At 37.3% G+C, this 17225-nt stretch overlaps 1 protein-coding gene across 1 annotated transcript; it reads right to left on the bottom strand.

The window, feature by feature from the left end:
* Positions 1–57: 57 nt before the first annotated feature.
* pargl (poly (ADP-ribose) glycohydrolase, like) lies at positions 58–16962 on the bottom strand. Its single transcript, XM_063480227.1, has 16 exons — positions 16868–16962; positions 13704–14032; positions 12813–12902; positions 9903–9992; positions 9648–9719; positions 9479–9565; positions 7618–7778; positions 7454–7533; positions 7302–7374; positions 7118–7193; positions 6878–7025; positions 4336–4414; positions 4135–4243; positions 2675–2774; positions 1942–2070; positions 58–1037 (listed from the first exon to the last, which is right to left on the bottom strand). The coding sequence occupies exons 2-16, from the start codon at positions 14028–14030 to the stop codon at positions 925–927; spliced, it is 1734 nt and encodes a 577-aa protein (XP_063336297.1). The 5' UTR covers positions 14031–14032; positions 16868–16962; the 3' UTR covers positions 58–924.
* Positions 16963–17225: the final 263 nt, after the last annotated feature.

Here is a 17225-nt window from a genome sequence, read left to right as displayed (position 1 = left end):
CACTTTTTCTTTTATACATGTAATCAAGAAGCTGCAGAGAAGTCTGTCACCATTGTAACCAAAGATCTTCTAAATACTCAAGATCTCCCAATCATGCTCACGAGAAAGCCCCGAATAGAATTTGTAGATTAACCTCGTTTTTCTTTTGGACATTTTCTTTATACTTTCACTTCTTTCTAAAGAGTAGAGATAACAATTCACAATGAGTCACTTTAGAATGCAAGGAGCTGCCTCTTGATCACCGTCATCTTTACCCACCACAACCAGCATACATGGCATACAAGATGGCTCAGGTGCAATTGTAGTCCTGCAGCAACATTAATATGATGTTGCAGGATCAACACAATGCTATCATGTACACCACATGGACAAACAGAGGCAAAAGAATGTTGTGGACATGGAATGGAGTGCACTGAAAAATATATCCCAGTCTTATTGTGCAAATAGTGTTTTATTAAGGTAACTATCCATGTGTATTTTGTGTATTTGTTAGCAAATGTATGCAGCATTTGTTTCTTTCAGTCTAGTATTAAATAAAATTCCACACAAACTGGCAATAAACTGTCATATAAGTAATTTAATGAGATTGCAAAATTACAAGAAATTTCACGAATTATATCTGCAGTTTTTGTATTTTATTTTCAGAATGTTTTCTGACCACAGCTCCAGGTGTCTGGCAATGACCTCAAATGTAAATTTTAGCATAAAGCAGATTAGACCACTGTGCTAACTCTCAAAGCACACACCAAAATTATGCTATTTGGATGTTTATTTTGTTCTTGGCTGCTACTGTATAGTTAATTATCACGTAAACAAAGCACTTCAAAATAATTGTCTTCTCAAAATGATTAAGTAGCTCAGTATTTTCTTCTGTTATAAAAACTACCCTCCAAGATTTTAGTGCAAATTTGGATACAGACTTCTTTACAGATGACTCTTGGAGTTTCTGATGTTTTTTTCGATGAAGTCAAACAGATCCACATGTGAATCACAGTGCTTGGCAGAGCTAAAGTCACACAGAAGTTTGTACAGTGTCCCTGTCAAAAAGGAATAAAAAGGTATATTAGAAAAATTAAAGAAACACCACTTTTTACAGCCAAATTCTGAAAAGTTATATCTTAAAAAAATGGCATTCAGCTCTAAATAATTAAAGAACACAACATAGTTTCATTCTGATTATAAGGGTGTGGTTCTGGGAGAGGTAGAACAGAGGGCTCTAGGGACATGGGCATTATTAGAAGAAGCTGGTTTTCTTGGTGTTATTGACTAAGTTTAGTTTACCTACTAAGGCAGACAAATTCCTAGCTACCAAATGTAACAGGTCAGTAAAGCCAACATGTGGCAGGCGTGTGGCCTCTGGCTCTGCTGCAATGGAGGGGGGGGGGTACGGTAAGCTCACAGGGCGGTGCCGGGAGGTCGGAGGGCACAGGTGAGAAGGATTACAATTAATGAACTCTGCCCCCCTTTTAGTGTCTGGAGTCAGGAAGGAGCGTGTGTGGTGTGGGAAGTAGCTAGAAAGCTGGCTTCCCAGTTGAATACAGAGTACCGAAGCAGTGAAAAATGCTGTGGGTCAAAATAAAAGTGCTGTGACCAACAATCGAAAGCTGTATGGGTCCTAATCACTTCACATGACACTAACAAAATACTATGTGCTTACTGTCAATGCAGAAAGTGAAGGCATTAAGGCAAGGCATTCAGACACAAGTGTGATCATCCTTTGAACTTTACGAAAAAAATTGAATCCTTCAAATAAAAATTTCCCTTATATTAAAGGCCAATGTCTGCAGGTTTTTAGAAATACCGCTTTCAGTGAGACACCAGCTAATCCTTTTAAAGAAATTATTAAGTGTTCAGTAAATTAGCTGGAAAATGTACAAGCTTTAAAGTAATGCAATGTTAGAAACTGGAGAAAAGAAAACTGCATGTCTTGGGAACACTCACCTACTGTAATCCCTTCTGCGAACATCAAGTCATATATGTGCTGTAGGCGTTGCTTTAGATATTCATCCCCAAAGGTGAAGAAAGCCAAACCCCTCTTTGCCTTTGCTGCTGCCATCAGCTGGATCAGAGCTGCACATGAACAGATAAGAAATTACATACATTTATTTCATGTTGCACTGTGACAGACAGACTTCCCTAGATCCTAACCCTTCAACTGTTGTGATTCAGTGCTATATAAATTAAACTGAAGTGAACTGAATTGTCCTGTTTTCTGTCTAGACCAATAAGACATGATTACTCTGTTTGCTAAATATATCCTCTTAATCTGTGTTAATCTGTGTAGGGTAAGTGTATTTCTGCCTGACAACAGGGTAATAAAGATGTGGTGAGACCCTGTATAAATAGATTTCCTCTGTTTCTGTGAATTCCTCATTACACTGCTGTATGGACTAAATTCCTTCTTGTAAGAATAAAACTCTCCAGCAGCTGACTTTTTTTAAATTTAATACACCATTAATTTCCACAAGAAATGTTGCACTCAGTTTGTTCTTAACCATTTGTTTGGTTTGTAAAAAAAAAGGTCACATTTATACATTTAATCAGCTGGCTTTCTTTGGTGTCAGAAGCTCCAAATCAAAGTGTAATCCTGCATATATGATCAAGCATATCACTTTAGTCCTTACACTAAACTTAGAGACCTTTGCACTAAACTAATGAATATAAAGAAGTTCACCTTTGAGTTGTGGGTCTCCATTAAAGGCGCCACAGCCCCATTTTCCCGTAGCGATATCTGGGTTTTCATGCCCATCGTACCCTTTAAATCCACAGTAAGCCTTCAAAGATATATGAGATTAATTAATTTTAGAATGCAGTCATACATTATAAGCATGGGTTTACTTTTAATTAGCATTATAAGCTTTACTATAACTTTTAAACAAGCAATACAAAAATGTCACAGATGAAAAGTAAAATATAAGTATGCAATTATTAAATAATTAAATTTGTATGTATACATGCCCAGTCAGAGGGTTTGGACAAACCCACTCATTTATTTATTTTTTAAATTTGTTTTTTTGTTTTTTGTTGTTTTGTTTGATAATCATTAGATTAGGTTTTCAGTTCTTTGTAGAATTACATTCATGTCTCATTTCCTGTTTACAATACAGCATGGTTACACACAAAAAGTTGTGTGTAACACAAAAGTTTTGTTAAGGCACAGTTATTCACTTATTCACATAGTTTTTCCCAATTGCTGTTACGGCCCTGGCATGGGGAGCTGATTTGGACTAAGCACACAATCTTGCCACCATGCACACTGCAGCAACTCTGTTTTGTTGTGAAATTGCCTCACAAGTTGAATTCTGCTCACATGCTCTTCTAACTAATATCCAACCTGTGGGACATAGGCACTGGTAACATTTAACATCGACGTTTTTATTTCTAGCTTTAAACTCATGATGCTGTCTGACATTCTCGTCACCTACACAACATTATTCACATTAAAGGACTCATAAAATACACTTAAAGCAAGACACGTGCTTCAATACCTAGGAGGAAGGGCATCTGGTGTAAAAAATAAATAAATAAATAAGTGATCTGCCAAATCAGTTGAAATAGCTTTCAGCTAGTTGAAAGGTTGAAGATGAAGTTGAAAAGTATGTACTTCAGAGAATTAGTTCATTAAAATTACCCCTCATAGAAACTACCACCCAGCAAATTAGAGTATAAAACCACATTAGCAATTTGTAGGAGATTGCCTGAATCAGCTTTCATAGTGGAACTACAACAAATCAGGGACACCTATAAGAAGAGAACTGCTGGGACCAAGACAAAAATTTAGACATTTAACTATTTATTTAACCCTGGACTTTGGTTTGGTGTGTCCAAATGTGAGACATTTGTGTCCATCCACCAAGAGAATGTAATGGTGATGGATCTCTTGTGTCTAATAGGAGCACAGTGATGGAGTTCTGCAAAATAGGATCTGGGCCTCACTATCTGCCAGTCGTAACCCAGCTGAAATGGTTTGAGATTATCCAATCCTACATTGGGTAGTAAACAGTGTAGTATATGCTTCCACGTGTGTGTAAATGGAATACACAACTCAAGATGAGTCTTTTCCTTCGTGCTTCTTTATTTTCTGCCAACAAAGAAGAACCAAAGGAACAATAAATAACACATAATAAACTTCACCTTGTTCAGTTCTCGGATAATATGTCTCATTCTGTACTGAGCCATGCTGTGTCTGAAGTTCATAGCATCAATGGCCAGGATCTTTGTCTTACGCCGAGCCCATTCATCCCTAAAAATTGGATCAAAATCCATCAGAAAACTCAATAAAAAGTTCTAAAAAAAAAAGGTTCTAAAGGCAAATAATGAATGACCCCCTCAGACCTTTCAGACTGATCTTTATAAGGACCTGCCCACTCAAAGGAGTCTCCAAAACCTGAATAGGAGCTGAACTGCTGTGAGCCTGAGAAACAGACAACAAAAGTTGTACATTAATACAAATATTGATACACATTCATTTTTAGTAAATATATTTATCATGAATTTTTGTACTATATTCCTTTTCCCCATTTTTAATTTCCTAGAGCTATTTATTTTAGGATTATCTTTGTATTCGAGTGGAGGCACTTCCAATGTTTCTGTGTGTTTTTTATGTGTAATATCTTTACGTATGTTGGTAAATAGACTTCAGTGAACAGGGTTTACAAGGGGTTATATTTAAAATTGAAAAATTACTTGTTTTCAACTATCTTTATAACTCTGTGTTATTATACTTACATTATAACCAATCCGGTCCTTTTTGTCCACTTAAAATATGTTTACAGAACTATTGTTATATTTGTTGCAATTTCCACTGTCCCCTTGGCCAGATTACTCTTAAAACAACATTTTTAATGTCAATGAGATTTTTTAACTGGATAAGTAAAAGATATATAAAAGACACTGCCAAAAACTGATTGTGGCTTCTACCTTGTCACAGGAATGTTGTTTGTGGCTCAAGATGATTTGATATCATTTATGAGGGATACATTTGACATATGTTTCACATATTATACACCAGCAAGTTATTTATAGTGTTTTAAATCAGGTTTTGGCAAATCCCGAAAAGAAGTTATTGGTAGACAATCACTTTTTGGACACAACACCAGCATCTCACAGATTCTGAAGCTGCAGGTTTCGTCACTTAGACCAAAATTGACTGAAACAGCAGAAGAAGATCAAAACTACACTTCACTTCCACTACAATACTTCAAGACCAGTTTACCATCAAAAATCTCTGTTTTCTGCATTATTCACTTGCTTATTACGCACCAGTCTACCGCTGTGTACAGTGCTGCTGGTTTTTGTTGTTGTTGTTTTTTTTTTTTCAAAATTGACCTCCGACAAGAAAACATTTTTGATCTTCTACAGAATATTTTTTAAGTTATAAAAAGCCAGGCCAGGAAAATTTCCTTCATGTTTTTCTGTGTTTTATCCTCAGTTACTTTGACACAACAAGCTGTGATGCTTATACCTTTGAAGTCTCATAATTGTAGCTGAAGAAGTAGAGCAGGTCATCTGCTGACTGGAAAGTTTGTGGTTCAATCCCTGGCTCCCCCAGTCTGCATGCCAAATATCCTTGGCTAAGATACTAACCCCAATGCTCCAATGCATCCATCAGAGTATGAATGTGTGTGAATGTTAGTTAAAAAGCACTGAAAAGCATAGAAATTAGTGCTGGTGTGAACGAGTGAATGTGGCATGTTGTATAAAGTGCTTTGAGTGCTCGAGGAGTAGAAAAGTGCTATAGGAATCAGTCCAGTCCATGTATCTAACCAATATCTCATTTAAAAACATGAGGACTTACATGTAAGCTTTAAATTTCTAGTTTATCAAATACCACTGAGCAGAACTTTAATTTAAATATGACCTCTCTTCCTCCTCTCCTGTCCCATCTTTCTCAACTTTCTCCATCTCTGAATAAAGTTATCTCTTTTTCTTTTCTCTCACTGTGAAATACAGCAGCTTTACCTTTAGCTAGCAAAAGACCCCAGCCCACTTTAACCCCAAATTAGGGCACATGTCTTTGCCTATTTCATCTCATTGTTATGTGACATACCCTGGTTATTAATACATGAATAGAATTGCTTTGTATGTGTTTAGGCTCAAATCAGTTTGATCTTTGAAGGCTCATAGTGATGTGAAAAAATGTGAAAATGGTCAGATGCAAGAATTTACAGACTGTAAATGAGAGAAAAGGTATCTAATATCCAAAGAAAAACTTTCAAACACGTTCACGAATCCTGAAGAAATGCTGTTACTAAGAATAATTGGAACAAGATAGAAAGAAATGAGGGGTGGCTCGGGACTCAAGTGAAAGAAAATAGTTATAGTGAACTGTAATTCGCCAGAACTCAAAGCATCATCCTTACACTGCATTTAAGTAATTATTGTAAAATAACTATGACAGGATTAATTCACATCAGTTGATCTCCCTGTTTCTGACTTTCCATGTATGGAAAAGTCAGAAACAGGGAGATGTAGCATTGCTATGCTGCAATGCTACAATTTATTTAGTAACATAGTCCTAACTGAATTAGATTCTTTTTGTTGTTTTTTGATGATTATTTTAATTTCAAAATTGAAATATAATATATAATTGTTAATTTTATTTTCTTTATCCATCCTTACTTTTTTTGTCTTAAATTCATGTTATAGTTGATTTTTTTTTAAAATAACCATTTATGTTTTCTGACATATGAGTGTGTCATTCACTACCGCTATGAATTAAAAAAAAGAAATCTTTTTAGTAGAAAAGATGGAACCAGTTGTTATTTGATATTTTGGCTTCAAAAATGAACTTAATTAATCATTTTAATCATTCAGGCAATTTTTGTATGAAATCAGCCTAATTTTTGTGAGATGATTAATCCATTTATGAACAAACCTGTAATGATCAGACACTCATTGTCTTCAAGTTTCTCTGTGAAGAGGCGAGCTACAATCAGTTCTGGATTTATAAGGAACAGGATCTCCTCCTGCAACAGACCAGAGCCCAGCACACCTCCACCTATCAAGCTGTTAGCGAAGTCTACCTGCACATAGACATACATAGACACACAAATAACCAAATCCCAAACAAAAAATATGAAACTGTAAATTATTATTCATGTGGGACAGTTCTTACCTGAAGCATGCCTTTACCTTCAAGATCAATCTGACCTTCTGAGGTGATATGAAGTTTAGACAGATTCTCCTTACAGCTATCACATGAACAACAACATGATTTAGAGAAAATCAAGACAGTAAATCAAGGTGATAACACAGCTGCTGCTTTACCACAGCAGATCTATCAATCTATCAGTTATTACTTTTCCCATGTGTGCATGTCTGTGTGGCTGAGGCACTCCCTCTCAAATGTCACCAGTCCTTTAGGTCGGGTACCTGCAATGACATTGATAAACACCCATGGACTCTTACTGAGATGTCTCACAAACGGGCAGAATGGGAGGATTCAACTTACTTTCATCTGTAACCACTTTAAAATAATGCATGATGGCCCTCAACTTTTCTATCTTCCTCCCTGGCAAGTTTCCAAATAGACTGTGTGGAGAACGATTATTAACAATTAACACACATTGGGCACACAGAATGAGAGACTACAGTAAAGGGAATTTTTTTTCTAACCTGTTGAAGTTGATTCTGGGGTAACCAGAGTACTCTGCGGTGGGACTGGAGGTGTTACGGTGAGGGAAGGTGCAAAAAAAAGCATTGGCAAGTAGGCAGGATATCTGAACCTGAGACAATGTGATGGCTGCACTCTGTCCCTTTCGTAGAAGCGGGATAGCCTGAGAACATGGAGACGCATTTTGTCAGTCAGATTATTTGATTTCAGGGCAACCTAATTTTAGTTTTCTCATCGAAGACTCTTCTTTTTAGAATACAAATGTCCTTAATAATTTTGTTTCAAGTTAATTGGCATTGATTTGTCCAAAGGTGTCAGGGTACTGAGTTAATTATATGAAGTGCTCTGCAGACCCACATATACATAACAGTTTAGTGTAACATTATAACGTCAACAACTAGGACCAACCAGGAATGCTGTCTACTTTTGTTCATATTTATGTTCATTTTGATCATCATGCATACAACAAAAAGGCGTTAAAAGTAAACTTTTTTAAACCTTTTCACAGTAAGCTTTGCTGTTCTTCCCTGTTGTTTTAGACAATCAGCAGTCTACCTACTTACAGTATAGGATGAAAAAGATTCCTGTTTTTACTGGAACCTTTTTGCATTGAGGTGGCTGCTGTTGTGATTTGGCACTATATAAATAAAATTTAATTGAACTGTTATTTTGCAGAACTGCGCACAAATGTGTCTGTACTCTCTGTGTTGTCCCACAGTCCCTATATTAAGAGACTTCACACCCAGAGACTTCGCAAACCAGTGGACTATAGCCTACTTTTATATGTACTTTTGGAGTTGAAAAAATAAGTACCTTTCAGATACTGAAAACATAAACGTGTCGGCTTTAGGTCTAAATAAGCATCCTGATCACAATCTAATTAAAGTCACCAAGGCATTCTTAATAGGTTATGTATCAGTGCCGCACAATTAGACAAATTTTAATATCAGTCGCAATTTTGGCTTCCCACAACAGATGAATATGATTGAATGATACTGTAAATTTCTGAGGGGCCAGTGGAATACAAACCAAAAGCAAATCAAACACTGCCCACACGCCTGTATGTACCAATCACACACATGACAATCACAGTTGACTTTATTTTGCTTCTCGGAGATGTACTTTGAATGAGCACCTTACTGATCTTCAAATGAACAAACTTAAATGTAAAGGAGAAAGTAATGTCCTAATGACTTTGTGTTAAGATTTTGCACATTTTAAAATTTTATATATTCTTTGAATTTTCCTCTAAAAGAGGGACTGAATTCAGGTGAACAAGGAGGAGCATTTTTATTTTAATCCAATAATTTGTACATTTGCAGGAATGTAGCAAAGCATTAATGTTGCATTGCTTAAATGACAGCACACCAAAAAGATTTTTGTCAATAAAATCAATGAATAATGATGATAACTTCAAGACTAGATGTAAGTGCAGGAGGCACAAAACAAGAGATGTTTATAGATAGATGTTTTTAACCACTTCCACCAACACCAGATGCTTATTTCTTCATTCCTTTTCAGCATATTGTCATTCATGTAGTCTAAAAAAAAAACTAGGGTCCTGCACCTTTTGCGCCCTAAGAAATATATTCGATTTTTTCCTGTTTAATTTAAAGAATTTTCCTTTTAGTGACATGTCAAGATACTGACTCAGAATTTGGGGCAACTCCAAAGACACTTTCGAGCATTTTCAACTGTTCAAGTTTAAATTTTAAAATTTTTGGCAATTCATTGTTTATATGAAAATGCTATTCTCTTGATTTTAAGGTAAAATTATTTTTTCATTTCTTAGATTTTCCAAGAAGATAATTTATTTCAATAGTCAACACAATATTACTTGTAGAAGATAATTTGAAATGATACCTTATTCACAAAGTCAGGGAGCTTCAAGGCCAATGCAGCAATCTTTGGAAACAGTGTCTTGAAGTAGTTTTCTGTATCTGGGATAATCTGAAAAGAAAACATGTTCATTGCTTATTTAAATAGTCAAGTCACAAAACTAATAATTCAATTACCAAATGTGGGCATTCACCTTATCCAATGTGTGGAGGGCATCAAATGACCACTGATCTTTATATTTGGGGTTATACTTGACGATAGCTTCCTGATGAGAGAAGTTTTAAGACCACCTAATATGCTTTTCTGTCATGTAGATATATAACAGTCATGGAAATTCACATGGTCAAAGAATAGCACCCGTTTAACTTTTCACGTGTCCTTGGGAACACATTTCACATTATCAGTGTAAAAATGTACAAGGATTAAATGTCCACTCTTGCCAACATACCTCTACATCTTTGACGCTCACTGTTTTCTTACTGGCCAGAGATTTCAGCTTTTTGGATATCACATCCCACCTTGACTTCTGATTTGCTGACTGAAATGACAATGACATTTATGTGCTCTGTTCCATTTGAGACAACATATAAAATCTGTATTACTTTTATATAAGCCTAAATTAAATAAAATTAAAACATATTTAAAATGTGCTTCATGTTAGTCTCTGTCAGTGGGGGTAAATTTGTAAAACTAGCACACAACTGGAGACTGTGAGTCATAGTCCTGGCTCCCAGCTTTTTGTGTTTTGAACTAATGGTACTTAACATTTAAGTATGAGTTATTGAGTTAGTCCAATTTTTGGTTATGGTTTTAAGTTTTGTGGTTTTCTGATTGCTCACTGAGGTTAAGATGCCTCAGTTTTTAGTCCTTTATTTTTTATATCTTTCAAAATCCAATTCAATTTCATTTATATAGCGCCAAATCATCACAATAGTTGCCTCATGGTGCTTTATGTTGTAAGATAAAGACTTTACAATTGCAAAGAGAAACCCAACAAAGAGATGACCCCTGTGAGCAAGCACTTGGCAACACTGGAAAAGTAAAAACAGGAAGAAACATCTGGCAGAACCAGGGTTAGGGAGGGCAGCCTTCTGCCGCAACCGTGTGGGGTTAAGGGAAGGGAGATAGGGCAAAAAACACAAGTGAAGAGAGCATATTGAGAAGATGGGAAAAAGTACTTTGAGAACCTGATGAATGCAGAATGCAGAGGAGGATAGAAGGGGACAGTTAGTGAATCAGGTTCAGCACTCTGAATGAAGTAAATAGAAAAAAAACTGGAATCAAAGGGATATGAAAAGATTATAAAAGATTATTAAAAAAAGAAGGAAACAAGCAGAGGACAAGGACCACATGATCTGTCAGCCCGAGATGAGAAATTCACTGCAATAAAAAATTAAAAATCCAGACTCTCCAGGATCCATGGGATAGTGCCAAGAACTTATACTGTGAGTGATGACATCCAGCAATGACAGAACTCATTTTTAATGAACCATTTGAAAGATATTTAAGATGAGATAAGAGATAATGGAATATGTTTAAATTAACAGGCCACGGCTGCAGTGATATACATGTCGTACTGCTGTCCGCCTTGCTGAAGACACAGCTGTCTCTAAAAATGAAACTGTTGATTTACCAGTCGATCTACGTCCCCCTCCTCACTTGTGGGCATGAACTGTGAGTAGTGACCGAAAGAATGAGATCATGGATACTAACGACTAGTGACAGTTATTTTAATACATATATTTCAGTACCCTGTGGAGCTTGCTCATTAGTTTGAATTACTACTGTGTGAACAACATGCACGTCATTGTTTTTCCCTTTCAAAATAAACTTCCAGTCATGCTAAAACACCATTCAACACCAACTTCTTGCAGTCTTCTTATCTGGCTTTTCTCCAGCTACCTAGATAATACACCTCTTGCAACCTACACAAAGCAATTCTTAGCCTCCAGTGGCTCTTGAATGCCTAAAAACCTGTATAACTTGTCTCGCAGGTTTGAAAAACCTCTGACAGTGAACTTATCAACTTATGGCATTCGATACTGCTGACCATAATATTTTATTACAGCGATTAGAGCATGCTGTTGGTATTAAAGGTAATGGGCTGAAGTGGTTTGAATCATATATATCTAATAGACTTCAGTTTGTTCATGTAAATGGAGAGTCTTCTTCACACACTAAGGTTAATAATGGAGTTCCACAGGGTTCAGTGCTAGGACCAATTCTGTTTATATTGTAAATGGTACACTTAGGCAGTATCATTAGAACGCATAGCGAACATTTTCGCATCTATGCAGATGACACCCAACTTTATCTGAAGTCATATAACACACACCAATTAGTTAAACTGCAGGAATTCTGATAAAAATTCTGATAAAACTGAGGTTATTGTATTTGGCCCAAAAAGTCTTAGAAATATGGTATCTAACCAGATCCTTACTCTGGATGGCATTAGCTTGCCCTGCAGAAACACTGTGTGGAATCTTGGCATCGTTGTTTTTTTTTTGTTGTTGTTGTTGTTTTTTATACCAGGATATGTCCTTCAATGCACACATTAAACAAATATGTAGGACTTCTTTCTTTCATTTGCACAATAGCTCTATAACATCCTGTCTCAGTGATGCTGAAAAACTTCATACATATATTACTTCTGGCCTGGACTGCTGCAATTCATTAGTATCATTCACAAAAACTCCCTGAACAGCCCTCAGTTGCTCCAAAACGCTGCAGCAAGAGTACTGACAGGGACTAGAAAGAGAGAGCATATTTCTCCTATACTGGCTTCTCTTCATCTTCTCTTCTTCCCTGTTAATCCAGCATTGAATTTAAAATCCTTCTCCTAACATGCAAGGTCTTGAATAATCAGGTTCCATCTTATCTTAAAGAACTTATAGTACTGTATCACCCCATTAGAGTGCATCGCTTTCAGACAGCTGGTCAACTTGGCTCCTAAAATATCAGAAAGTAGAATGGGAGGCAGAGCCTTGAATCTTTCAGGGCCCCTCCTCTGTGGAACCAGCTTCCAGTTTGGATCTCTACTTTTAAGATTAGGCTTAAATGGGCTTGCTGTGTGGCAGGCAGAGCAGGATCCAAATGTAAAACTCTAAAGGCACTAAATGGTTCCAGACTATTTATCCCATCTTTTTGTAAAACACATCTGCTCAACGTCTTGAATCACAGGCTTGTGTCTTAAATTGACTTAATATTGCTATTAATGGCAGTTTAATTTTCTGAGGTTTTTATTTATTTTAGTCACTTTTAGTTCTGGTTTGTGACAGCCACTAAACTTTACATGGTTACTTACTTATTTCTCCTGAATAATATGCGAATCCTTTTGCAATGAGGAAGCGATACTTGCCTGTGAACAAGGCATCTTCACAAAGTCGCTGTGCCATAGATCTCTCCCTTTCTGAGGTAAAAATTTCCGTTGAGAGTTGAAAGTATCCACCTGAAAGATAAAAAGTATAATTTCAAGAACACAACCAATACCTGTTTTCCAATAAATCATCCAATGTTTCTCCATGGTTCTTTGGCCATGGGGACTCTGTCTGGAGCCTCCCTCTTCCTTCTGCAGGGATGGGCGTGCAGTTATCATCATGACATCTGGCCTCAGGTCTTCACTGCTCTTGAGGGGCTGTGGACAGTGGGTCTCCTGGGCCTTTCTCTGTCTGCCTCTGACTTCCAGAGGACATTGTTGCAGTTTCTCATCAATTATGTTTCATGACTAACACACATACAGAGACACTCATGGTCTCATACAAACACCATAGCAAGATTTTATTTTTGTGTATCAGGTTTTTTAATGTTTTGTTAATTATGCAGTAGTTGGTGGCCAATTGTGATTTTTCCTTTATTTCTATGTTTTTGTCTTTGCATCATTTGTTCTCTTTATGGTAAATGGACTAGTTCTTATAAAGAATTCAAAGCGCTTTATGCAACATGCCTCACTCACACAAACACTTTTTTCTATCTGGCATTCATATATATTTATACTTTAGCTGCATTAGAGAGCAACTTGGGGTTATTGTTGTGATCAAGGTTATTTGGTATGCAGACTGGAGGAGCCAGGGATCAAACCACCAACTTTCCAATTTGTAGATAACCTTATCTACCTCCTGAGTTAAAGTTTTCCAGTATCACTTTGCCTTTGTCTTTGCAAATTTGCACCTGCCCACCTATCAGCTCTGGCACTGTAAAACTACATCAATACTAATAGAAATTAATAAATAAATAAATAACTTGGTCTTACATGTATGAGGACTGTGTGTCCCCTGTTAAATCTTAGGGGACCCAGCTTCATGTCTCCATGTTGAAGTCGCTTCATATCCTTCAGCTGACAGCAAGATGAAGTTCGCTCCATCTGTTGAAGGAACTCAGGACACTCTGCTTGTCCGTCTTTTACATTCTCTGCACTGCAGATTCCTGAAGAGGATGACGAGAAGCTGTCTTGATTTTTGCTATCATTGCTGTGCTGTTCTTTTTCATGCTTTTCTTTCTCCTTTTGAGGATTTTGCTGTGTATCATGCTGGAGGGTTTCTTTCATCTGAGAGCTGTCATTGTGTTTGTGGCTCGTCATGTCTGGGATATTTAAAGACAAGACATGACATCAGGATATTAAGAAGAATTTTTGTTTTAACTCCAGGACTGAAAAAAAAAAAAGATCCCAGATAAATACTTTGAAAAAACAGGCAACCAAATACTTGTCCAACACCTAGTTGGTAAAATCACAAACCCTACAGTCTACAAAACATGATTAGACACACTATCATGTCTCGATTTAAAGAAAGAAAGAAAGAAAGAAAGAAAGAAAGAAAGAAAGAAAGAAAGAAAGAAAGAAAAAAAAAAACATTACTAGAAATTTGTCTGCAGATTAGTCTTTAGGTTCAATGAAACACTAAACCATCCATCCATTCGCTTCCGCTTATCCTCTTCAGGGTTGCGGGGGGCGCTGGAGCCTATCCCAGCTGTCTTAGGGTGAGGCAGGGTACACCCTGGACAGGTCACCAGTCACAGGGCTAACACATATACACAGACAACCATTTGCACTCACATTCACTCCCACATTCACACCAAAACATTAACATTAAACATTAAACATTCTTTTAAAATGATATCCACTGACTTTGTTTTCTCCTGCCATATGGATTTACTGTTTTAACCTACATAAAGGTGCATTTAACGCTATGTTAAATCCATCTAATTCTGCATTTGGGTCCACATTGTACTCAAGTCCTGACAGAATGGCATGACCACACAATGGATCCAACAGATGGGTGCTGCTGGGTGGGAAGCTGTAGAAGGACTTTCTGAGATTTTCTAAAACTTTTATAAAAGATATCAGCGAGATTTTTTCTGACATGAAGGCTATTATCATCATGCATCTTTGACTGCTTTACTATTCAAACATCTCTGATATTTTTGATTGAATATACCACATGGAAATGGTTAAAGAGATAAAGAAATCACAGCTTGCCCATTCTTCCCGTGCCACACACAGCTCAACCTTTATCTCCAGCTCTTCATCCTCAGTGCTGCAGTCGCTCTCAAGCCACTATGCCATAGCTGTCCTGCTCGACAGCTGCACCACCTCAAACTGAGGCTCCAGTGATAACTGGGAGATGGCTTAGCCTTTCAAGGCCATCCACCTACTGGACTTATGACCAGTAAGTGGACCCCATGCTCCCTGCGGTGGACTCAGCCATGATCCTTCTTACTGGACCTGGGACTGCCTGAGTGTGAGTGTTCTCTGCCGACACCACCCAGCTTTCGAACCCTGGCACTGCTCCTGACTGGCTAGTCTGAGATTACACTACCAGGGGATGCTGTCAGCTCCACCCTGGGTCCAGCATTCTTCCTCGCTGCACCAATTCCTACACTTTTTTGATACAGAATTATGATTCCCCCTTGCCTTGTTCTTGGTCCCCTCATGCCACACATAGACAACTCACTGCAAGGGCAATCCCCAAGCCCGTGTGGCCAGTGGGAGTCCTTGGTGTTAAGGTTTGTGTACAGTATCAGTGTATTTAAAATAATGGCGTACAGAGACTTTGAAATCGTAATATGATCATAGAATTGTTTGAATGTTTTGTTAGGTAAGGACTTAGGCTAAAGATCACATGTCAGCTGTCTGACAGTCAGCATAGAAAAAAGCATGGACAGACTATGCGGGAAGATTGCTCTCTAGACAGCAAAGCAATAATCTTCAACACGGTAGAGATTATAGATTGGTGAAACCAATAATCCTATGTTCTTCAGTCTAAGTAACAATACAACAATGAAATTACATATAGCCAGACATAGGTTTTTCTAAGTGTTAATATTCTATAAGGCCTGTAGTGAAAATGAGTGAAAAGCAGCCAATAGCCATAGAAAAACTTTGAAAGACTGTCAAAGCCTGGAGATCTGTTGCTCAAGACCAATTTAAAAAAAAAAAAAAATACAAGAAAGCCTTGGTCCTCAGAAGCAAAATATTGTAATGATCTAATCATTAAAATATTTTTTGAGGGTATACTGTTCAATTTAAGTGGCTTCCAGCCTACTAATACATGTTCTTGGTCACGGATATTGGAGTGGATCCTTTCCTGCTGTGATTTCCACAGTTGAGCTTTCGTAGCTGTGGTGTGCATTTTTCTCTTTGAGTAATCACTTGGGTTCTGTGGGCTGGGAGCCCCTGCAAACTGCACATTGCTTACTGAAGGACAGGTTGAATTTTTAATAAGGATTTTTATATATATATATAAATTCGAATGAATTTTATTCCAAATAAAGATCATTGTTTTAAAGTATCAGGTTGCTTGATCATCCTTTTCCTCTGCACACTTGACCAGACCTGTTTAACAAAAGGTGCGGGCAGTAGTACCCCTCTTTCTGCGGCACTGTTCAAAATAATGCATGCTGTAGCAACATGCCTTGTGCTATTGTGCAGACTAACTCTGTGTGCTTAGGGAGGCCAAATACAGCGATTACTCTTTCCATGAGAAGGTAGTTGGGCTAGTTTGTTTCCAAACTGCTACACCGCTGGAAAAGTATGGATAATAAAAACGGCAAGTGCTCTTGATCTCACGCGATTGGCTCCAAACTAGTGATCTCATGTTCACTTTTTAAACTACGTTTCCTCATAAATCATAACTCACACTCACAATTTAGCAGAAAGAAGTTCAGAATGAAACAATTTAACACTAAGAAAACCCTAGGGCTGCCTGGAGGGGGACATTAGGAAGCAGCTTAAGAACCTGTGTATGTAGTTTAGGGTAGTATTGTCATTTACAGTCAAGACTGTGAGGATATTGGTTGCAGTCTGTAAAAAACAGCGTTTAAAAGCAAAACTAGCGACGTTCAAAACATATAGGCTACAAGACGAATATGCGAGGGTTAAAGGCTGAAGTCCTGCCATTACACACGGAACCCACTCACCTTTCAACGCAGACTTCTCCGAAGGTGTTCACATTTAATGTATTTTAACTGCAATGTTAACTGTTGGTTTTATGGGTGTAAAAACAGTCGTCACCAAACCAGACACAGTCAGAGTATGTGCCTTTTAGTTCACTTTCACTTTGACACGAAAACGAAAGTAAGGTTCAGGGAGCAGCTATTGGTTAAACTGCTACTACTTTCATTACTCAAGAAACGGCCTATGGTCACTTTGTAACACAGTGCATATTTTGAATACTTTACTATTATAAGCTACAGTATTACCGTGTTCACTGAACTAAAAATTATTACGGAGTTAACATGGAACTAGTTCCCTAATGTCTTAATGATTGTACTGTAG

Source organism: Pelmatolapia mariae, linkage group LG7, assembly GCF_036321145.2.
Source record: "Pelmatolapia mariae isolate MD_Pm_ZW linkage group LG7, Pm_UMD_F_2, whole genome shotgun sequence".
Classification (NCBI taxonomy): Eukaryota; Metazoa; Chordata; class Actinopteri; order Cichliformes; family Cichlidae; genus Pelmatolapia; species Pelmatolapia mariae.
This window is presented reverse-complemented; position numbering and strand designations above follow the sequence as displayed.